Source organism: Cuculus canorus, chromosome 2 (assembly GCF_017976375.1).
Source record: "Cuculus canorus isolate bCucCan1 chromosome 2, bCucCan1.pri, whole genome shotgun sequence".
Taxonomy (NCBI): domain Eukaryota; kingdom Metazoa; phylum Chordata; class Aves; order Cuculiformes; family Cuculidae; genus Cuculus; species Cuculus canorus.
In genome coordinates, this window is record NC_071402.1 from 27,289,818 (window position 1) to 27,312,202 (window position 22,385).

A 22,385-nucleotide genomic window follows, 5' to 3' on the forward strand; every position below is an offset into this window, starting at 1 on the left:
TCCATTTCTCTCTTGGCTGCTGACTTGCCGTTTAATTTTGGAGGAGGGAGATCACCTCTCTGGGTCATTACCCTTCTGTTCTTAACATAGGCCTGAGCACAAGCAACTTGGATGATAATTGCAAGGAAAATAAATTTAAAATCTCTGATTGGGAGGTTTAAGTTTGTAAGAAGCCAAATTTGAAAAGAAGTCTTTTAAAGAGATTCTTCCATTAATTTTCACATGCGTGTACCCTTGATTGAGTACAGGGTAGTGAGATGTGTGCATTGGTCTGTGACACCTTCATGATGCCATACCTCCCTCCCCAGGCACACACAGCGTCCTCTGGGACAGTCTTGTCACAAGGGGCTGGGGGCAGAAATGGGGTCAGAAAAGAGACTGTGAATGAGAGAGTCAAAGGACTTTCAGGAAACACAGAAACTTTATAAGAATATAGAGACAGGTGTTGTCTGCTCAGATGGCCCTTGCCCTTTCTGACAAGAGATTTCCTTAGACATAGTAATTAGTAAACTTTTACAAAGAGTAATTCCTAATTTCAAAGTAACCAATAAACTAAGATAAACAGATCTAAGAGGACTTGCCTAACTTCACTATGCAGACCAGCAGCACAACCAGGGGATTATTCCAATTTCTTATGCCTAGACTAGTTTTGTATTTACTACATCATGCTGGCTTTAGATTTCAAGTGATCGTTTAAAAAAAAAAATGGTCCCTTGACTCACTGATTACAATCTGGTAATTAACTAAAGAAAATAAGCAAATATTAATTATTGAAGAACACACACACAAAAAGATAATTTAACTTACACAATTATCTTCTGTTTTGTATTTATATTCCACTTCTTTAACATTTTTCAAATTCAGTGTCTTTGCTCTGTAAAGAAAACACAGAGAAAAACTTTAAGGCAAATCATTGCCTTGAACAAAAACATGGAGACACACCCCAAAACTACAATGTAAAAGATTAAAATGGCCACAATACAATCTGTATATATTTTTGTGCACATAGAACTTATTTTTTGTGATAATGATCTAGTTAAACTGTAAAAAGCATGTTTTAAAATTATAACATATCACTTTGAAAATGCAAATAGAAGAAATTTCTGGAAGTTTAGTTACTGATCTGTAGCTGGCCAGAGAGTTATTCTCAAGTCAAGGCAGCTAATATATAATGAAAATGCAGAGGTTTAATTAAGATTTTTTTACCTGCAAAATCATACCCATAGAATCACAGAATTGTTTAAGTTGGAAAAAAACTTTAAGATCATCAGGTCCAACCACAAAGCTGACACTGCCAAGTTCGCCATCAGACCATGTACTTTAAATATCTCCAGCAATGGTGAATCAACCACTTCCCTAGGAAGCCTGTTCCAATACTTTATAATCCTTTTGGTAAAGAAATTTTTCCTAATATCTAGTCTAAACCTCCCCAGGCACAATTTGATGGCATTTCCTCTCATCCTATCAAATGTTATTTGGGAGCAGAGACCAAATCCCGCCTCACTACAGCATCTTTTCTGGTAGTGGTGAAGAGAGATATGATCTCCCCTCAGCCTCCTTTTCTCCAGACAGAATATCACCAGTTCTCTCAGCTGCTCTTCATAAGACTTGTGACCCAGACGCTTCACCAGTTTCATTGGCTTTTTCTGGACACGCTCCAGCACCTCTGTGTCTTTCTTCTAGTGAGGGACCCAAACCTGAACACAGCATTTGAGGTGCAACTTCACCAGTGCTGAGTACAGGGGTACAATCACTGCCCTAGTTCTACCGGCCATGCTACTTCTGATACAAGCCAGGATGCTATTGGCCTTCCTGACCACCTGGGCACACTGCTGGCTCACGTTCAGCTGGCTGTCAACCACCACGCCTATGTCCTTTTCTGCTGGGCAGCTCTTCCCCGAGACTGTAGCATTGCATCGGGTTGTTGTGAGGAATATATTGTGAGGAAAGGGAAAAAAGATGTTGAATAGTGAGTGTCGTGAAAATTAAGGTTATGTTATTTATCATTAAAACTCATGCATCTTTGCATGATGAAGCAGAGCATTTCACTCTGGCTATAAAAATGTGTGACTTAACTTGGAAAGCCAGTATCCTTATGCTTTTTAAACGGTCAGTGAAAAGAGAAGTTGCCTGGAGAACGCAGCTCAGTATAGGACCTTCTGCTTCAATATATCATTTACAGGAACATGTTTAACTGCAGAACAAGAAAATTACGGAAGTAGCTATCGTCTGAGCTCTGTTCCACTAGGCCATGGAAATAACCCCAGAATAAAAACATTTCATAGGTGCACCAATGTGCAAGGAGTGTTTGTAGACACTGGGACTGGCTAAATGAGGCTTGCAAAAGTCAGCTGTTCTCTCCTGTTTGCATAAATTAAGCTGTGGCTGCTGCTGGTTTTAATACATCCTGATATATAACATGTAACACATCCAGTACTCTGGCATCTGAACAGAAACTTCACAATAAATTATCTACAATATTTTCCTTGCTTCACTTTTGCTGACACTTTGGCCCATAACTGCATGGCTGACTGCCTGTTCTCTTGCTAATGTAGCCCATACTGTGCAGTACAGTTTTTAAGGTTGTTAGCTTCTTCAGTGCCTTTAGAATGCATGGATAATCACATGTAATGCAACTGAAGACCATAGAAATCACTAGGAAGAGTCTTACTTACTTTAATCGATGCAGGTTCAGATCGAGGCCTCTGTTAGATCAGATAACACAGGCCCACGCTAATTTGTGTCAGATATCCCTCCCTTTCTGTTGTTGCAGAACCTTATGCACCCAGGCGCAGGATGCAAACAGCATGAAAACTTAACTCTTCCTTTAACAGTGGAATTTACTAGAAGTTTAGTTCTCTGAGTAGCAGAAAGTTACCAAAAAGACGCTGACTGATTCACGCAGAAACCAACTTCCATAATTGTAATTTTGATCTATTTTCATGCTGGTTCTGCAACTTTGTATGAGAACAGATCTACACACAAAAGGTTAATACCATTAACTTTAACAAGCATTATATCAGGCTTTCTATACTGTCCTTAATTTTGGTGAGATTCAATGTTGATGCAACCAACCACCTGCAAGTAGCAAGTCATTTGCAGGATGAGTAAACTATCAATTAATTTTGCAGCACAAAAGGATGAAGAACCTCAAGGGACATTTTCCTTTGGTAATGATCCGAAGTAGCAACTGTACTATATACAAAAGAATATATTAATTTATGCTAGCTCTAATTGCTCTGCCCTGTTTTTTCTAATTCATACTCAGGATTTATAGTGAAATTTTCATTAGACATAAGAATAGTTGCACAGTTACGTTTTATTAAAACAGTGAAAAAAATAAATTGAGAAATTGAAATTAAAGCAGTGAAAATGTCAACTATCAACTGCTGTGCAAGACAGTATCTAGGAGTTTATAAAGGTGCTTTAATTACTAAGACTTACCACATATACTTTCTCCTTAAGGAGCAAATGAATATCTAATGGAAACAGAAACTGTTATTGAGCATCCTGTTGATCTTAAGCTACCCTTACCTAATGAGTTACAGAGACATGTAATACTGAGAGAAATCACAAAATAATGCCACAATATGAAATGTCTTAGAGATCCTTAGCCTACACTAAATGCAGAAGTGTGAGTTTTCCTTTTGAATTCTCTTATCTTGAGGTTTTTTGCCACTAAATCCCTGAAATGTCACTATTAAATTTAGCAAACTGTACATCTGTTCTGAATGTGAAGAAACATACAAGACAGTGGACATAATGGTGTGGTACAAGAACATTTGAATACATTTATTTCTCACCTGGGAAAGCGAAAAATCACAATTACTATAGTGCAGACAACACCATACAGCAGTCCCATGTTAGCAGCAAAGCATATTGTAAACACGTAGGTACTAATCCATATGCCCTTTAAAGAGGGAAGCAGAAAGAGTTGATTAGTTTCAATTTTTGTAACAGTGTGTATTTCATGAATCAAAAATGAAGATTTTAAAAATGAAGATAGTTTTTCAGAGATTGTTATTTGGATCTTTGAACTAGGAAATACTGAAGACTGAATTAATGATTAAAATAATGTCTCCTCAACATCATAATTCAGAACCCAGTGGTTCTGTAAAACCTATATATGATTTATCACATTGCAAGTTTTTGTCACCTTCTTCACTGCACACACTTAAAATCTTCCTTTTAGACAATAAAATACCCTGAAGGTCACATATAAACAGTTCTTCTTCCACTATTTTTGTAAGCAGGAATTATTATTTGCAATGAGGTTAATTAGAAGTGGCATTTGTCAGAGTACAGCTGACTAAACCAATCCTATAACAAATAAAAATTATTGAGAAACTCATTTCTACACATGGAAATCACAATATTTGATTAGTAAAGCTTTGGTATACGTTTAAATACAATTTAAAAAAAAACAAAAGCACAAAGAAACATATTTGAAACAAAAATCACTTTCAAAAGGAATTTAAAATATTAAAACCCCAAAAGATCCTAACATTTTAAAGTTTTTTTCTTAATTATTTTCTAAATGAAATTATCAATCCTATTTCCATACTACAATGATGTATATGGCAGAGAGGTATCCAAATTTTACAGTTATAAGGAAAAAAATATAAATTACTTGATTTCTTATATCAACGTAATGTCAGCACATATTTCTTTCTTTGAGGCAGCCTTAAGCAAAGACTGCCACCTAATCTTTATAAAAAAATATTAAAGAAGAATGGAAAGTATTTTCACTTCAGTGGAGATACTGATCTCCAGAGGTGCCTTCTTCAACAATTGCAGTGCTTCTTGTTAATGTTTGCCGAGGAACAGATCACATCACAATGGCACAATCAGTGTTAAAATTATCCTTCTTGATGCTTCCACCTAGCTCAGGAAAGCCAGAGACAATAGAAAGCTTTCAGCCTAAGCACAGGAATTTTGCTCGAGGAGATTTCAGAATTGTTATTTTATGAATTATAAAATGTAAGTCAAACTGTACTAACTTGTGCTTTACAGAGGACAGAGTGTTACATGATTCTACCAAGAAACCTTTTCCTCTTCATCTTCCAAAATACTGCAAAAGGTTTTGCAGTCTCTCCAACAGCAGAGCTGCTAGGTCAAGAGGTAGCTCATTCTCTGAAACAGGGCTTAATCTCCAGTTATATTTTAAAATGACACCTTATAAAAAATTGTTGTATATATATTTGCAAGGGACATCTTTATGAGCAACAAACATTGAGTTCTGATTAATCAGTGAGAAAGTAATTCTAAATTTTATAAATCCAGTAACTGTCTTTAAAGGGCTAATAGATGCACTACAAACCTGAAAATCAGAGATCAAGAATTAGCCTGTTCTAAGAAGGCTGAATCTTTAACAACACAGGAGATCAAGCAATTCACCTCAGTTGGAGACCTAAGGCTCATCATATCTGACTAAATCACTGCTGCAAATTCTTCTTTATCAGAAGAAAACAGAAATCATGAAAACCCAACACAAAGACTACATAGGAAGCTTCAAAGCCAAAAATGTTGAAGTGGTGCTGAGTACTGAGAAAGCCAGTTGAGTGCATCTTTAGTAGGCTAGGATCTTACATCTCAACTGTAATCAGAGACTGCCATTGTTCTGGAGGATGAGCCAAAACAATCATATTCTCATTTGTCAATCACCCTTTTACTGCTTTGTTTTGGCTTGGAGTCAGTGATTTTTTAGGTAGGATAGTATCAAGCTTGTAGAAAGCAGCTATGTTATCTGACAGACTTTTTTTTGTTCAGGGGTTGTCACAAGGTTCAACAAATAAGTCATAAAAATACCAAAGCTTTTCTTGGCAACTTACTTCAGGATGGTTATTGCATATTCCAGGGCAGATAGAATCGAATCATTTTTCAAATCTTAGCAATAATGTATTATAGGCACATGTTATTCTCAAAAATCGAAACAAAATTCAACTTCAAAATATGCTTGCAGTTCATTAATTAAAAAAAAAAAATCTAAAGAAGATAAGAAACAAGTAGGAGATATGGATTTATGTTGAATTCTGCATATATCAGAAAGTATCTAAAGCATTGAGAGGTACTGTGACTGTATATATGGCAACTGCCTCCAAAAGCCTGTGGACAGTGTGTTTCCATGTAAACCTTTTCATTGCATAAGGTCTACCCTTCCACCATCAAGAGGAATGTGAAATGGGAACTTGAAGGGAAAAAAAAGCATACAAACAGGAGAAGTGAAGAAGCAGGAGAATACTCCCTGAGCCAGTGACTAAACAGTGTCATACTAAGATACCATGATACTGAACATTTCTATATCGCTTTGAAACCAGATTATAAACTTTCCTTTTTGTTGCAAACTGAGGTGATCAGCTATTGGCTGAATGGGTAGGGTTCATTTCACTTGGTATTAATTATCTGTTGCACAGATGTCTCCAGCTGTGTGTGCTGTCCAGATTCCCACTATAATCAATCTAGATCTGGTTATCAGATTGAGAGGAATTTAGGATGCAGTTCACCAGACTCCTACCTGATTACACTGCTGCCTACTTCAGGAAGAGATAACTCATATCCTAACATGACTTGACTGACCAGCTCCGTGTGGTCTGTAATGCCAGGCTTTGACAACTTGCTCTGCTACAGAGGTCAATGCTGTAGTCGCTGGCATACAGCCAGAAGGAGAACCCTATTAAAGTTCTGTTCATTCACGTGTTGCCTCAGCAGAGAAGCTGCTGGAGTCCAGGAGGAGGTTCTGGCTCCAGGGAGGCTACAAAGCGTGCCCACGCTCCCTTGTCCTGCCCACAAATGTCTCGTGTGCAATATATCCTCACGGCACCCCTCATCAAAAGTTACCATTCGAGTGCTGAAGTGAAGACTACTACAGCGATCAAACAGGAGCTGCTTAACAGTGAAGTGGTGTGATAGTTCTTTAATAGAATTTTTCACAAGCATTCCATACACAGCAGTTGAGAGGTATTTGTTTGCACAGACTACCCTGAAGACAGATAGACTGACAAGGGTGTGAAGAATGCTAATGATTGGGCAATTAGAGTAGATCCAACAAGAAAGGGTCTCACTTTCAACAAGTGTCCTCTTTGCTGGATCTAATTTAATTGCTGAATCAGTAGCATTCTTTACATCCTTATATATTAATAATTGTGCCTACAGTTACAATTCATATATCCAACTACAACTCCCATCACAGCACGATGCAGAGAACATGTAATTTTTACCATAGATTGTTGCCATTCTTCCTGATTTATAAGTCAGGTATACAACTTAGCTCTGGCTCAGCTGTGAAGTCAGTTGTACAATTTTAAATCTTTTTTTTCTCTCCTGAGTTGGAAGAGGCTGATAAGGAGTTTAATTCCTGAGCTGTGCCTTTTACATTTAACAGGATAATGTTTTATAAAGAATGAATCAACAAATAAATATTACTTATTCTGTTTGTGTTCAATGAGGAGCTCAAAGAAGTGTCAAGAATCAGAGCGACAAAAGACAAAATATTCTGTTTCCACATTCTCTCATTTGCCAGATTTATGAGCTTAACAAATTTGACTTCTATGTTACATGACACACGCCCTTCAAAGAGTCAGTTCCAGAAAAGACAGCAGCTAATTATTTCCAAATGTGGTATTTTAGAGTTTCTGTCTCCAAAACACTTTGGATAACCTGGGTAATGGAACTGCTTAATTTCCAATGTCAATTTCTGGGGGGCAATATTTTCTAGGTCAAAATCAACTCAAATCACTGGGTTTGGTAGGGTTCCTCAGACCAGGAAGCAATGTAAAATCATTTATAGCCCTACTTTAGATGATGTTATGTAAATCCAGTTGAATTACCCTGTCAGGCTAAGGACTGATGGTGATAAATTGGAGATAAGTCATTGTTCAAGTATGTCCAGTTAAAAATTTACACCCAGCAAACTCTCCCTGTTATAGCCTTTCTTAGAAATAATGACAGACGTCAGAGATGTAGTAACTAACTACTCACCATCCTCTTCTGCCAAAACCACAAACACAAATATCAATCATGCTAGTCTATGAAGATGCATCAAGTTTAGTGAGCTTCCACAATGTCCTGCTGGAAAACTTAATTACTTATTACCTCAATACACTGATAGAGTATCTATATCTCTCTCCCAAACCCACCAATTTTCTTGAGTTCTCTGTCACTACAATAATTGCTGATCTACAACATTCACTCCTTGTAACACTGGATATCTAGCTTAAAAGGAAGACCAAACAGAGTGCAAGTGGTGGATATGGCCAAAATACCTTTCTGAATATTTGTTAACTGAAACTACACAAACGGAATTTCCAAAAGCTTTATGGGATGTCAATACATATTTATGCAAGTGGCTAGAGGGTTTGGTTCCTCTAATTGGCCAATACTTTGATAAACTCCCACAGAAGAGAAATCTAGGAGTCTTCATAAACATGGACTCATCTTTAATATTCATTACGAATTCTGTGCAAGTGTATGTCACACTATTCAGATTTTGCATTAGGCTAGATTTTCATAATATGTTTCTTTACACATATCTGCATTTTCTGATGTATTCCTCCTCTCATACAGCAGAATTATTCATTATGATGAAACAATAGATATTCTGTCTGCAAAATTTGAAAGAGGTAAGGCAACTTACCTACAGGATCCTAGGACATATATCTTCCTGCATGCCTAGTGTTTCCAGTTCTCTTTGTCCTTATATATATATTCCATATCCCCAGAGGACAAAGATACCAGTACCTCTTCAATAATACAATAAAATCATGATAACCAGCTAGAGAAGGTGTACAAAATTAGACACACATCTGCTCAGATTAACCTGATCTATCTATACAAATGTCTTTAGCATTAAACTAGGTTTCATTCTTTACTATTTGCTAAAATGCATTTTTCAAATACAACCAACATTACAGATGCTGTTATTCTTAGAAATTCAGCCGATAGTACACAAACCTTCTAATTGCATTTATTTAAATTAGATTAATTAAATATTATTTAAAACCCTCAGCTTGCATTTATCTCTTCTAGGGCCACAGAACTATTAAAGTTTATTTAGCAGGTATTTGTTAAAGGGTGTCAGAAAAACGTCCTTAGATTAAGTTTCACTTACCCAGTCTATTTTATCCATATTCCAATATTTTTTTAAGTCACGGAACTGCATTAGCATCCCCTTCAAGCCCACAACAATAATGCTTGCTAGCACACACTGCAAATAAATAAAAAACAAAAGTCATTTTGATAATCATTAAATTATCAAAAAGCTGAAGTTAGTGATTCAAAAATGGGACAAGCACAGGTGTCATTGTGACACAAATGCAACAGTATCAAACCCAACTTTTTTTTCCTGAAGGCAATCTATAGGTCACCTAACTCTGAAACCTGACAGAAAGTTCAGGACTTCCTGAGACCTACTCCATGCGTAGCCAGTCCAGCCACATTCTGCCAGTCTGGGGGACCCAGAAGCAAATAAGAGTTCAACTCCTGCACAGAGAAGAATTTTAATTTCCCTTCTTCATCACCCAGAAAAGAACTCTAGAGAAAAAAAATCCATTAACTTAGAATCCATTAAACTAAAAAATAATTTCTTGCTCTTCAAATCAGGAAGGGAGAGGAGATGGATGAAAAATCATGTGGAGCCAAAAATTATGAAGTACATAGTGATAGGCTTGCACTGTATAGGTAAGAAGGACTCAAAAAGCATAGTAGAAAGAAATAAAATATCAAGAAAGTATACAAAAAGCCTCAAAAATTTTTCTAAAATATGAGAAAGAAAGTCTACAGGAAATTACTCAAAATTTACATATAATCCTTATAAGAATGAAGAGAGGGAAGCAGTACAGTAGGAAAAGGACATATTGTGCTCTCCTCTTCAAGAGCCCTTACTTTACGTGGTTAAAATAAGCTACAAAAGGATCTGTGTTTGAAAAGTGAGAACCTTCAAGTGACACTGTGTAAATAATAGTACAAAATAAATTTAAAACACAATTGAATTAAAATTTCATCTGCAAACCTGGCAGAATTATGGATCATTTTGGAGCTTATTTTGCATCTATGATATGCCTCTAGTTAAAATTAACTATTTGTAATAACAAAAGCTAGATACTGTTCATGTGAAAACACACAGTGATGCTTTACCCTTCTAGTGTGGAAGATGTATTCCACGACAGATATATACAAATGCCTCATAATTAAGCTTATGTCACTATCTACAATAATTGTGTCAAATTTATTACAAAACTAGTCATACATCACATGTGTAGCTGGAGAAAAATTGTGGCTCTTCATTAATTTCTAGGACACTTGGTCAATTTACAAATCCACAGCAATCTGAGTGCATATTTTTCATAAACTGTGTGCTAAAAGTAAGTGGAAGAAAAATGCTTTCTTGTATACTTATGTGGTAGCCTACATATGCAACTATATAGGGGCAAAATCTACATGTATTGCATTGTCATCACTGTATTGTATAATTTTGAGACTTGCTGTGCCCTTGCCATTCTTTCTCCCACTGAAATTCAGGAAAGCTCTTTTAAAGCTAGTCCTATCTTTCCCTGAAAGCAATTAAGTCTTTAGAAAATGTTTGACATAATCTTATAAGTACCATACCATAGGCAGCCAGTACAGCATAGGTCCAATTGCATAGATCACCACAAGAATTAATACACAAGAGATAAGGCCAGACACCTAAAACAATAGAAAAGAAAAGCAAGTCATTCAGTGTAACAAAAAATATATATCCAAATGTGTGAAAAGAGCTAAGTATCAAGTATTATAGACAAAGTAAAATTCGAATAAGATGATGATAATGCTAGCTATTAATGTATCTATGGATTATGGATACATATAATTCCAGTTTAAATCTCTGGTGATTACCTTCAGCCAACTACAATAAAAACGTAGTAAAAGATCTCAGCATCTGTGCTTGACCCTGCTGGCAACACACAGACCACAGCATTACTTAGACACTTGATTAAAGGAAGTGTGTGTGCAATATTTCAGCCCCAAAGTTTCACAACATCCACTGTCATTCTGTAACATATTTATAGCCACACACCCTATACTGAACTAAATAACAGATCTGTCATAGCACATACATATGCAGAAGTGTGTTGTCATTTTAGCACAAGAGATTTCTAACTTCTTTTACCAAGTTCAACACTAAAAGGAAACAATTGCGCTAAGTCAGAAACCACCAATGATTTCATGTGCATATCAGCGGACTTTGCTTTAGAAAATGTAACAACCATATTAAAATATATATTAAAAATTATAATAAGTGCAGGTGACATGAATCCAGACAAATATGTGGTCTTCTGATCTGAGCAAAAGCAGAACTGATTTTCTAACTTCCAGCTAAGCCTGGTCTAAGTAACATATTTTTTTGAAAGTTAATTACATGTTTTCAGACAGTGACTATCTCTAGAGGTGATAACATGGGGGCACCAGCATGCAGAAAGGCCATCATTTACATCTGTCCCCATAGAGACAAAGGTCCTTCTTGAGATGGTGGAATCATATAAATGAAAGGGGTGAAAAAGAGTCGCACAGGCAGGGAGGAGTGGTGACCCAGAAACAACCAACAGAGTATTCCATTCCATATACTTCATACTGAATGTAAAACTGAGGGGTCATAATAGTCAAGCTGTCTTCTTTGGTGACTAGTGTCTAATGTGGACCTCATCTGTCTTTTTGCCCCGGTTCTGGATACTTACATTCCTGAATCCAGTTCTTGAGTCCAGCTTCCATCTGCTGCTGAGTCCAGCCCAAGACCTTTCCCTGAGCCTCGTCTGCAGCATCAGTGGTGGCATAGAGATCAAGGGGAGTTTGATTTTGTATTTATGCATGTATTTAATTATTTTCTTATTAGTAGTACTTTCCTTATTTTTTTTTATTAAAGCTGTTTTATTTTTAGTTTCCAACCCATAAGCCCCTCTCTTTCATTTCACTTTCTCCTTTCCTGGAGTTGTGGAGTGGGATCAGAGCTAAACCATGACACGTGGTCTAAGAATTATATGTTTCTTAACAGAAATATGGTATTGATCTGATGGAAAAGTACAGTAAAATTGCAGCCTCCTCCTCCACTCTGACTGCTCACAAAGTAGAGTACTTCTGGTCTCATTACGATACGGTCCAGATTCACAGAAGGTTTTTGACGATAAGTAGACAGATGCTCACTTTATTTTTATATTGATAGTATGCTTCTTTACTAAAATAATTAGGTTTCATTTTAAGAGACAAGTTGTTAAAAACAAAACCAGGGAAGTTGTTAAAACACTAGAAAATTAAAGCCATGGTGTACTTAAAAATACCATCAAGAAGGATAGACAGAGCGTTTACAGAAAAGAGACACAAAATCTGCTGGTAAAGTCACAAGAAACTATTCCCTCCTTCTGCCTTCCCAAAAAGCAGAAAAAACATTGATTCTATTTGAAGGACACTTCTACCCATGAAACAGTCCCTCACTTCTATATTCATCCAGGAAAAAGATATTGCTGAAGAATAAATGACATCACTGAATCCCAAGTACAGCTGTTGGAGAAAAGAAGAGCTCCTCTGAGCCACCGAAAGGCTCTTCACATTTCTTTCATGACCTATGTCAAATTAAACTGACTTATCTCCACATAATCAAAGCACCTCCTCGCTCTCCTTTTTGACTGTCATCTGATCAACATTTATTAGTGATTTACTTTGCATCTCTTCGTTCATCCTACGCAGCATCGAAAGTAGAAACTTGAGTGGATGTTCTTCTCTCCAACGAGAAGGTAGGAGAGAGAATTTTGTGTCCATTAAAGTACTCTCATAGTGCTAATGCATGGCAACACTCAAATTTTCGGATGCAGGACCTGCTGTACTGTAAAACCAATGCATAAAGCCAAGCAGGTACTTGTTATTTTTACCATTAACTTCCCACCCTGACATAAAATCATGGTGGTTTCTTTTTCGATTTCATATATTGAATAATCTTCTGTTGGGGCCTTTGCCTAATTGTACAAGAGTCAAAGTGCTCAAATACCCTATAAATGCCCCCAAGTTACCCATATAGATCTTCAGGTTACCCTAAAACTTCCTTGGAAAAGGCATGATGCAGTACAATGTCAAATTGTACAGACAATACATGAACAAGTAACAGAAGAGTAAGTCTGTGTGGATGAGGATACATCGTATGACACTGAATACAATTGAAAGATATGAGATAGCTAATAGCAAAGTGGCAGCTAAACTATTTGCATACAAATGCTTTAAAAAATGATTATTGGATAAATTATTCATTGTGATTAATTGAATTTGGAGTACTAATGTAGGCTAATTAGCAAACAATTAACATGCAAAATTTTAAAATAAAGCCCTGCATTATTTCTTTATCATCGTGGTATCTGCATGATAAATAATTGCAGGACACAGTCAAGAAGAAACAGTACCTACAGACTGTGCTTAGCCTTGTCAATTGCATCTCTCTACCCTGTCCCTTGTAATTAACGACCTTTACACAGACAAGAGAAGCAGATATAAAAAGACAATAGCAACAGACTCCAAAGGACTTAATATTTACGTGGCAGGGTGCCACTGATGGAACCTTGAGGAAGGAAGGAGAGGCAGTGTTTAGGGGCTTGCCCCAGGGGTGTCTCAGCTGTGGTGGGCCATGTGGTGCCACCGCATCCACAGATCATAGATGAGCAGCTTGCTACCTTTCCTATTCACGAGTGCAGTTCGAACATGTAACAGCCTTACAGAGTCACAATTATACTTGCAGTTCCCTCTTTTCTGAACTACTGCATTAAGAACTTTTGGGTTTGGTTTCCAACAGTAGGGAATAGCCCAAAAAGTCCTCAATAAGTTGAGTGTCATCTCCATGGGCTCAATGTGTACTGAGGGATGGGCAAGTACATCATGCCACAGGGCGGAAGTTGGGAGATTGCCTGGGTTTTTTAGAAGCATCTCTTAAGGTTACTTTGACTTTATTTTGAAAATCACATAGAAGCACTAAATGAAAGTTGATTTTTTTCTAAAACTTCAGTTTAGCCTATAGCATTAAATCCATTAAACACCATTAGAGGGCACTTTTGTTACAGTCCTAACAATTTCACATAAAACTGAAGGGGCTTTTGTGTAGTTTCCTGCAGTCTGAAAACACAACTCCTAAGCTCCTTAATGCCACAGACTTTAGAACTGATATTGGGTTAAACAGGTAGAAATGAATAAATGGAACCATTAGTTTTTCTAGTAAGATAGTTTGTGACCAGATGCAATTCCATGCAAATTTCAAATTTTTAAAAATGACAGGGCAGAGTCATTTTCCAGGACAGAGGAAAAAGGAGAATAGGGAAATACAATGGATAAACCAGTACAAGTTCCAATGAACAATATCATAGCCTCAGTTCTCCAAAGTACTCCACTCTAACCCTTTACCTGTGTTTTGGCGCCTGTACTGTATAAAAGTGCCGTCCGTCCCATCGCTGCAGCACTTGGTATGCAAAAGAAAAATGAAGGAATCACGTTGCTGAGGCCATGAGCCAAAAATTCCTGCAAAGTTGTTAAACAGAATATGTTTTTTTCCTATTGTTCTGTCATTTCAATTCTTGCCAACAAAGGAGTCCCTATGCAAATATTAGCAATGACAAACAATGACCATATTTTTGAAGGGAAAAAAATCACACATGTACATGACAAAAGATCTCCCAACATAGTATATCTTCTCACAACTCTGGACTAATTTGAATAATAGAGGTGCTGAATTGGATTCATCAAAAACAGGAAACACATTGACAGAATAAACAGCACTGCTAAATTTTGAAGAAGAAATTTAGCCAAAATGTTTACATCTTGACCCACATCTGCTTTTTACCAGGCCAAAGTCTCAAGAAGCAGGATCTGGACAGTGTCCAGGTTGTTTCTAGCTTATGACTCTACTGGAAAAAGACACTCAGTGATTATTTTTCTTTTAGAGCATGTTTTAGTGAAAGGGAAGTATCATAGCAATATTATTTGCATGCTATCTTTCGTTATAAATATATTTGGTATTTATTCACAGTCAAAATGCAGACATGTCTGAAGAAAGATTTATAAAAGTAAAAATGTGGAATCCACTTTCTATCTGCAGCCCAAGCAGAACATTGTTTTCTTAGAAGGTGTCCCAGCTTGGCTTCCCAGCATTAGCCTTCCTCTCCAGGCTTTAAGGAGCTCATTTGTCTCTTGAGGACAATGTGTAAGAAAAGACCTCAATACTGCTAGAAGTGCTTAAGACACAAATGGTATTGTATCCAGCCAGGTCAACACCTGACCATAAGTTTGCCTTCACAACACAGGACATCTTAAAGCTCCCCAGATAGCCTTGTACACCCACACACCACCATGCACAGCCCTGTGCCCAACCCCTGAATGCAATACAGCCAATACAGCCACACCACCCCGCTGCCACTGTGACCTCTGTTCTCATAGTGCTTTTGCTCTTTTTCTCCATTATTTGATGCAGACATCCATTTTCCAACACTTCAGTAATTAAGCTGTGTAAGCTACATATTTTCCAAAGGTGCAGAAAGACATACAGGCTGCTGTATTCCCTTTAGCATTCTTGAGACAATACAACACATTGTCGTGAAGCTTGACTTGTGTTAAGCTCAAAGCACTTTCCCTCTGCTCCCTAAAAGACATGGCTCTGAAGCATCAACAAAAATTCATGGCACAATGTATTAGTTCTGAAAAATTTTTTAGAGAGCTGAATAGACGAGAACACTCCCACCATATTTCCCAATACCACAAAGGGTGTTAAAAACCATGCACTGATGTAGCAAGACTGACTTTGGTAGACAGGGCATTCAAATAGACCACCAGCTGCAAAACCAACTGTCTTTCATTCAGCCTTTTGCTATTTATCCCAAACCATTTAAGATAAAAACGGAGGCAGCATTTTCATCACACACTATTGCCGGGTAGCTAAAATGAAGTGTTTCTTACCGTAGTGCTTGAATCACCAATTTCCAGTTGGCTTGGAGTTACCCACCCTACCAGTGGAATAGTTGAGAAGGTAAACATACCGCTGTTATTTAAATTTGCCCACTGTAAAGTAGAACTCTGCATGGGAAGCTGTTATGGCTGCAAATTTGGCACCACTGTCAGACCCCACCCTGCTTTATTTATACAAATGAACCTTTATTTCAGATAAGACTTCTACTTTGCATAAGCTTCATTTGATAATATCAGGACTTAAAGTCCTGGGGCTATAAGTAACTAGTTTATTTCCAGAGCTGCTTTGTGCCTTTAATCAGTGGCTGATTTAACATCTCAGTTGGTCTTTAAGAGCTCAGCCAACAGAGAAGAAGCTGTCTTGTCTTAGGACGTTGGAAATGTGTATTAACACCCAAATTGGCTGCTGGCTGCACAAAATGCAGTATTATAAGATGAACCTGGTGGATGAATTTGCCCAGAACAAGCAACTCAATAAACCAGGGCGTTCTGCAGAGCTGATTTGGACTAGATTTTAGGTTTTCTGTAATAACTGGAAAGCCTCAAGATGCCATAGGGATCTCAGCCTTTCTTACTGGTCATTCATCTATAATACATTTCCATAATCATGAAGAAATTTCCATGCTTACTAACAATAAGAAGAAAAAGCTTTACCTGGTTATCATCCACAGCGTATTTAAACTTTTTAGCAGAGGCATTGGCAATTGCTAGTGATGCTACATAACCAACCAGTGCTACACCAAAAGCTTCTGTGACTACTTCAGGCAGAACATTCATGGGTGGTGTTTTTGGTGATGGTAACCTATAAAAAATAAAGACATTCCTTTTTGAAAAGCCTGAAATATAACTTTGATATACTTGTAATTCACGAAAACATAAGAGAAAAAATCTTTATAGGTGCAGCTATCTTTTTTAATACATGTAAGGTGACATTATTCAATACTCTAGATTAATAAGATCTGCTGGGAATTACAGGGGATAATTTGTACAGGAGGAACAAACAGTTTCAGATGGATTATTCCATTTGTAAACTTCAATCGAGAAATTATGAAAGGATCTCCATAAATTAGGTCCCCCACTGACAGGTAAAATTAGCAATCATTGAATAATTTTGTAAAATGCAATAAAAGAAACTCTACTGGACTTTTCCTTCTTTTTTATATTTGGTTTTCCTGTGAAGTTTAGATCTTGTAAAGAATTTAGTATTCCTGGTCATGGACACTATGGACATTTATTCCATCTAAAGGGGACTGCGGTGAAACATCTCAGTTAAGAACCAAATCATCCCAGATTGTCTCTGTACTCCACAAAAAGACATCAGTCTCTTCAAAGCACAAATCACACAGCCTAAGAGCCAAACTGAACTCTGAAGGTTTTTAGTGTTCTCCACTGACAAGGCAGCTACTTAAATATTTCGGGTGAGTGCCTAAAGATACAAAAGAATGATCCAGACTTCTGCTCTTGTTTTTCAACAATACAGAATCTTCTCCTGTGAGGTTAGGCAGAAAATAAGTTCCTGATTAAAGCTGCACCAATACAGTTTAGCTGTTGATAACCCTTATCAAAAGGGCACAATTAGCCCTGTTTAATCTCAGATACATAACATGTAATAGCATGCCCTAAATACTTAAAAAAATTATTTCCTCAGTGACTTTTCTTATTTTATTTCTACTTGTGTATCTGCCACGTAGGGACTCATGCTATCTTGGACTTGTACTTTGCGAAATTCAGTGAAACTCCTCAATTTCAAAAAGGGAGCTTACACAACAGCTGTGCTATTCCTTACCAACCCTTAGAGTTTGAAGATACCAAATCTAAATTGTCTTTCCACGTAATTATACTGAATATTTTATATCTTTCTTTCAAGGTCATGGAGAATTAAGCCTATCTAAGCCCTTTACATTTTCTCAGCAATCACATTTTCTAAAATTCCTATATAAGTGAGTGGAGTAGAAAGAAGTGAAATTATCTACAAGCCTTATTTCAGTGCAAGTTCTTTCTGCTACAGTAACCCAATGAATCTCAAAAAGCAGGTTGCAATAACCTTGTAAATTGTGTGCTATGCTCCTGACATACATCCATCAGCCATCATCAGGTTTTTAGTATCTATTTTTATTCCATAAAGCAATGAAAAGCCATGAAAATGTACAAGAAAGTCTGCATTTTTATGATGATATCTATACAAATATAACTTGTTAACATGGGGTTGAATTGTGAGAGAGTATTTCAAGACACTGGAAATGAACATAAGAGATTTTTGCCATTTCTTGTTTCAGAAAACTACTTTGACCTCTTCAGAGTCTGTTCTCAGAAGTAAATATTTAAAAGCCACAAGTGAAGAGAAAAAATATTACCCTTCAGGAATATGTCCCACAACTTCTATTCCATAGACGTGTTCCATATCAGCACAGTAGCAGGCAACGGATGTAGCAATTATCTATTGATTCAATACAGAAAAAGATGTTATTTTTCTATTCCTTTTAGCTTCTCCCTATTATTGTCATACCTAAACACATGACAGAGTTCATGCATTTATCCTTAGATCAATCCAGTAAGACAGAGAAATATTATTACAAAAATCTTGGCCAAATATCGAAGAGACAATAACGAAGGACTATGTTGGAGTTTGGATGTTCTACTTTAATGAAAGGGATCTGTATATGTCTCTGTAAAGCCTTAGGAACCTTGCCAGTCAGTCCAAACTGCCTCTATGCAGCACATGCCCCAGACCACTGCCATTCATGCGAGTATCTTAAGATAATTCATAATTTAAGTGCTCCTGAGTGGTCTGATTTAGTTGATGTTCTCCAAGCACAACACTGGCAGTGTTGACTTCAGCAAAAAAATATAGCTGAAGATGTGTCTGCCTTTTATATTTATTTTCCTGAGGGTATAAACGTTGCTGAGAAAGTGGAAAGTTTGGCCCTGAGAAGGTCCAAAATCACTTCCAGTACTTTTTATAAGATGGGCATACAAGTCCCAAAGGGACAGGCACAGGTTCCAGTTCCTCAGGGACCAGAACTACACTACCTTCTTTTCCAACATTTTGCCCAAGAAAAATTATTCTTTTGTGAACAACTTTTTCCAGCAAAACATCAATTGTGATGATCTACTCTGAAAGGCATCTTTCTTTCTTTTTTTTTTTAAATATACTTGTAGAGGTCTACAGAAAAACATAGATCTTCTGTCCTGAAGATGGTTGACTATATCTTAATCCTTAAAACAGGGATTTACAATGCAGTAGCTAATTTCAGTTTATCATATGCTGTGAAAGGAAAACCGTAAGTAAAATTATATAAAGCAATAGCTTAGGTATTTACTTTTGTCGCAGATAAATAACAAGCAACATCTCAGTCACAACTAGCCAGCACGAGACTTACCTGGAGTTGCAATGTGCTTGTTACTTTTAATTTTCTTTTTCAAACTTCTTACACTTTAGCATTCTATGTTTCACGTTCTTATGATTATGTAAAAAGTAGTAAACATACGAAAAATATTATACAAATTAGGAACGTATGTTACTTCTTTCTTAATTATTTAGCCGAACTATTTCCTGTTCTTACATTTAACATACAGCCATGAAAATTAGGTATCCATTTAATAAGCACCAGGTGTGGCTGTGGGTAACTGTAGACAACACAGTAAACTTCAGCAGATTAGCTGAACCACTGAAAGCTTTGTAAAGCAAAAACTCTGATGTTTGATTTTGTACTTACCAAAACAAGATCAATGGGAAGAACAATTTTAATATTTCTCTGAAACTTCTCATTCAGTTCTTTAACAAGAACAAGCACCACGATGCTCAGCAAGGAGAGAAGTAAAGCCTCCAACTGAACTGATCTGATATTCTCAAATATGTAGGCATAAATCTACGGTGAACAGTAAATAACAATGACAGATCAAGGAATATATCATTTTGGTTCACATGCTACAGCATATTCTATACAACTTCAGACATCTCAAATGATCTGTGAAAGCTGAATCAATATAGCAGGAGCTCAGTCATCTGAAAACTGGCCTATGCTTAAGATTTTGCAAGGAAGAAAATATCCAATTTACTACTGCTAAAATGCTATCAACTTCTGAAAACCCAAAAAGTGCAGTGAATATTTATATGCACTAATCTAGAAATTTGTATTAGCAGAAACAAGAAAGAAAATTCCAGTAAATGTGATATCTTTTTCTCATTTAGTTTCATTAAATTCAATGAGATAAATGAGTGTTGCACAAAAACATTGAGAAGTCTACATACACGAAGATTTGTTTTCAGCATCCACAGCTCATAACATCTATCAACTCCAATAGTCAAAGTTACTTCTGAGGAAAAAAATTAAAAGACAGAAAGGAGAAGGGAATAAGGAGAGATCAGCAAGAATGAAAAGGGAAAGAAAAATGCAGTAGTGGCTGGATGGAAAGAGAAGCAACAGGAATCTCCCCAGACAATCATCTTCTCCAAGGCATCCTTTCCAGTGCACGAGGGGATCCATGCAAATACTTTTTGATAGTAACTGTGTGGTTTCAGCAGAGTGCTCTCAGTCTCCCTGTTGGTTGCTCTTGCCCATTACACAAGCAGTGCTTCATGGAGCATGCTTTGATGAGGTCCAGGTGCTGCGCGCACTAATTAGCTACCAACACTATTATTATCTACTGTGCCATTTCTTTCCCTAGCATAAATTTATAAGAGAAAATCTGCAAAGCAAGAGGTAAAAAGAGAGTAGAGGAAGGACTGATTCCCACATCCATAGCAATTGCTCTGCAGAGGGAACTCTCCATGCCAATGTGTGGGAATTGCAGATGTAAGGGTGCGAGTGGTGGGGCATGCTGGACGACAAGGTTCAAAGTCCTACTGCAGCAGGCTCTGGGTTGCTGGGGGATGGCTACATCACTGCACACAGGAGGCAGATTGAGTGTTAAAACACAAAGAGGACACAGGAGCAGAGCTACGGAGCTGAAAATGGGAAGCCCTCAGCTTTTTAAAGGTTAAGCTGTGTAGCAGCATGCTGTAAAACAGAACAATATAGTTGGGTCTATGATGAAGAAAGGAAATATGCTGCTGAACATAAGGGACATGGGAAATAGAAATAATAATAGAATGACCAATGGTGGTGGTAACAGTGATCTCCGATGAAGAATACAATGTTGTAAGTAACAGACTTGGAAGGATTGTTTTGCCTTCACACCAGCAGAGATGACACAATTCTCAGTTAATTGGAATTTCAATTCTACCTGGAAGTTGAGAGCCCAGAAAATGAGGCATAAATCCATATCATAACAGATTAACAGAAAGTAATGAAAAATTCACAAGTTTACTGGAATGGTTAGAAGGTCTGAAGAAAGTTAGAGGAAACTTCTCTCCTAATAAAGAAATAATCAGATCCCTATCAAAAGTAGTTTTCAGGCCTCATGAATAAAAGCAATAGTCTGTTGCCTGGAGGAACAAACAGGCATGAAAATGGGTATAATACACTTGCTTAGTAAAGCTACAGGGGCAAAAGACAAGGTAGGCTCAGTCCCTTGAATTCTGCATGTATATTCTGGCAATTATTTTGTGACCTGAAATATAAATCTTATAGAGAACAGCAGTTAAAATCTAGGACATATATTTACACTGTGTCACAAGTAACTTCTTTTCAAACCACAACATTAAGGATAATAAAATCAAAGAACCGAGGATTGAAATAATAACATAAAAAAATGTGTTTTCTCTAGCAACAGCTAAGGTGACGACTAAAATAAATTAAAAGTGACACTTGTAGTTTCATCAAAATAAAGATTAATAATTTTCTGCCCTAAGAACCTATTCTGAAATTCATGTGTAATGCTAATAAGGTTTGACAGTTTGGAGCTTAAATAAATACATTATATTGGACAGGAGAAAGGTACTTGAAAAATTATCTTAGGAAAGCATTAGGAAAGAACCATGTTCTAGAAGAAAGGTGGTTGATGTGGTGAAACTGGTTTTTACCACAGTTCTGATTCTGTCATTCCTTGAAGAGATTATGGTCATTTTGAAGACTGAGTAAAGTACGAATAACTTCCAGATTTTTCCTCTCTCTCTCTTTCTAAGAATATCTCCATAATATGCTGGGGGTGGGGGAAGAAACACAATTAAAAACCCTCTAAAAATGGTTAAAAAAAAAAAAAAAAAGACAAAATGAAGTTTTACTTAGTTTTAATCAAAGAGGAATATTTAGTCCAGTCATTTGAAATTTGGTCCTTGGACTTTTGATTATGAATGTACAGTATAACCTAGCAGAAATGTTTCTCAAACCCCAGGAAAACTGATTTAAATCAACTTGTTAAATAATATGATCTATATATGTCATAAATCTGAAGAATGGTAATGAAACCACAGCTTTTAACCACATATTGCCGCACTGTAATGAGACAACTTGGACTGTGGCTTAAGTGGCTTTAGACTAATCTCT

General features: G+C 36.8%; 1 protein-coding gene across 1 annotated transcript in view; it reads right to left on the bottom strand.

Moving 5' to 3' along the window:
- SLC26A7 (solute carrier family 26 member 7) overlaps positions 1-22,385 on the bottom strand; it is a 62,355-nt gene that overhangs the window by 13,951 nt on the left and 26,019 nt on the right. Inside the window, exons 5-12 of the mRNA XM_054060698.1 lie at positions 19,674-19,826; positions 18,312-18,394; positions 16,612-16,759; positions 14,404-14,517; positions 10,603-10,680; positions 9,107-9,202; positions 3,804-3,910; positions 808-874 (exon numbers count right to left, since the gene is read on the bottom strand). Coding sequence (XP_053916673.1) covers positions 808-874; positions 3,804-3,910; positions 9,107-9,202; positions 10,603-10,680; positions 14,404-14,517; positions 16,612-16,759; positions 18,312-18,394; positions 19,674-19,826 — 846 coding nt within the window. The remainder of the gene's footprint in view (positions 1-807; positions 875-3,803; positions 3,911-9,106; positions 9,203-10,602; positions 10,681-14,403; positions 14,518-16,611; positions 16,760-18,311; positions 18,395-19,673; positions 19,827-22,385) is intronic.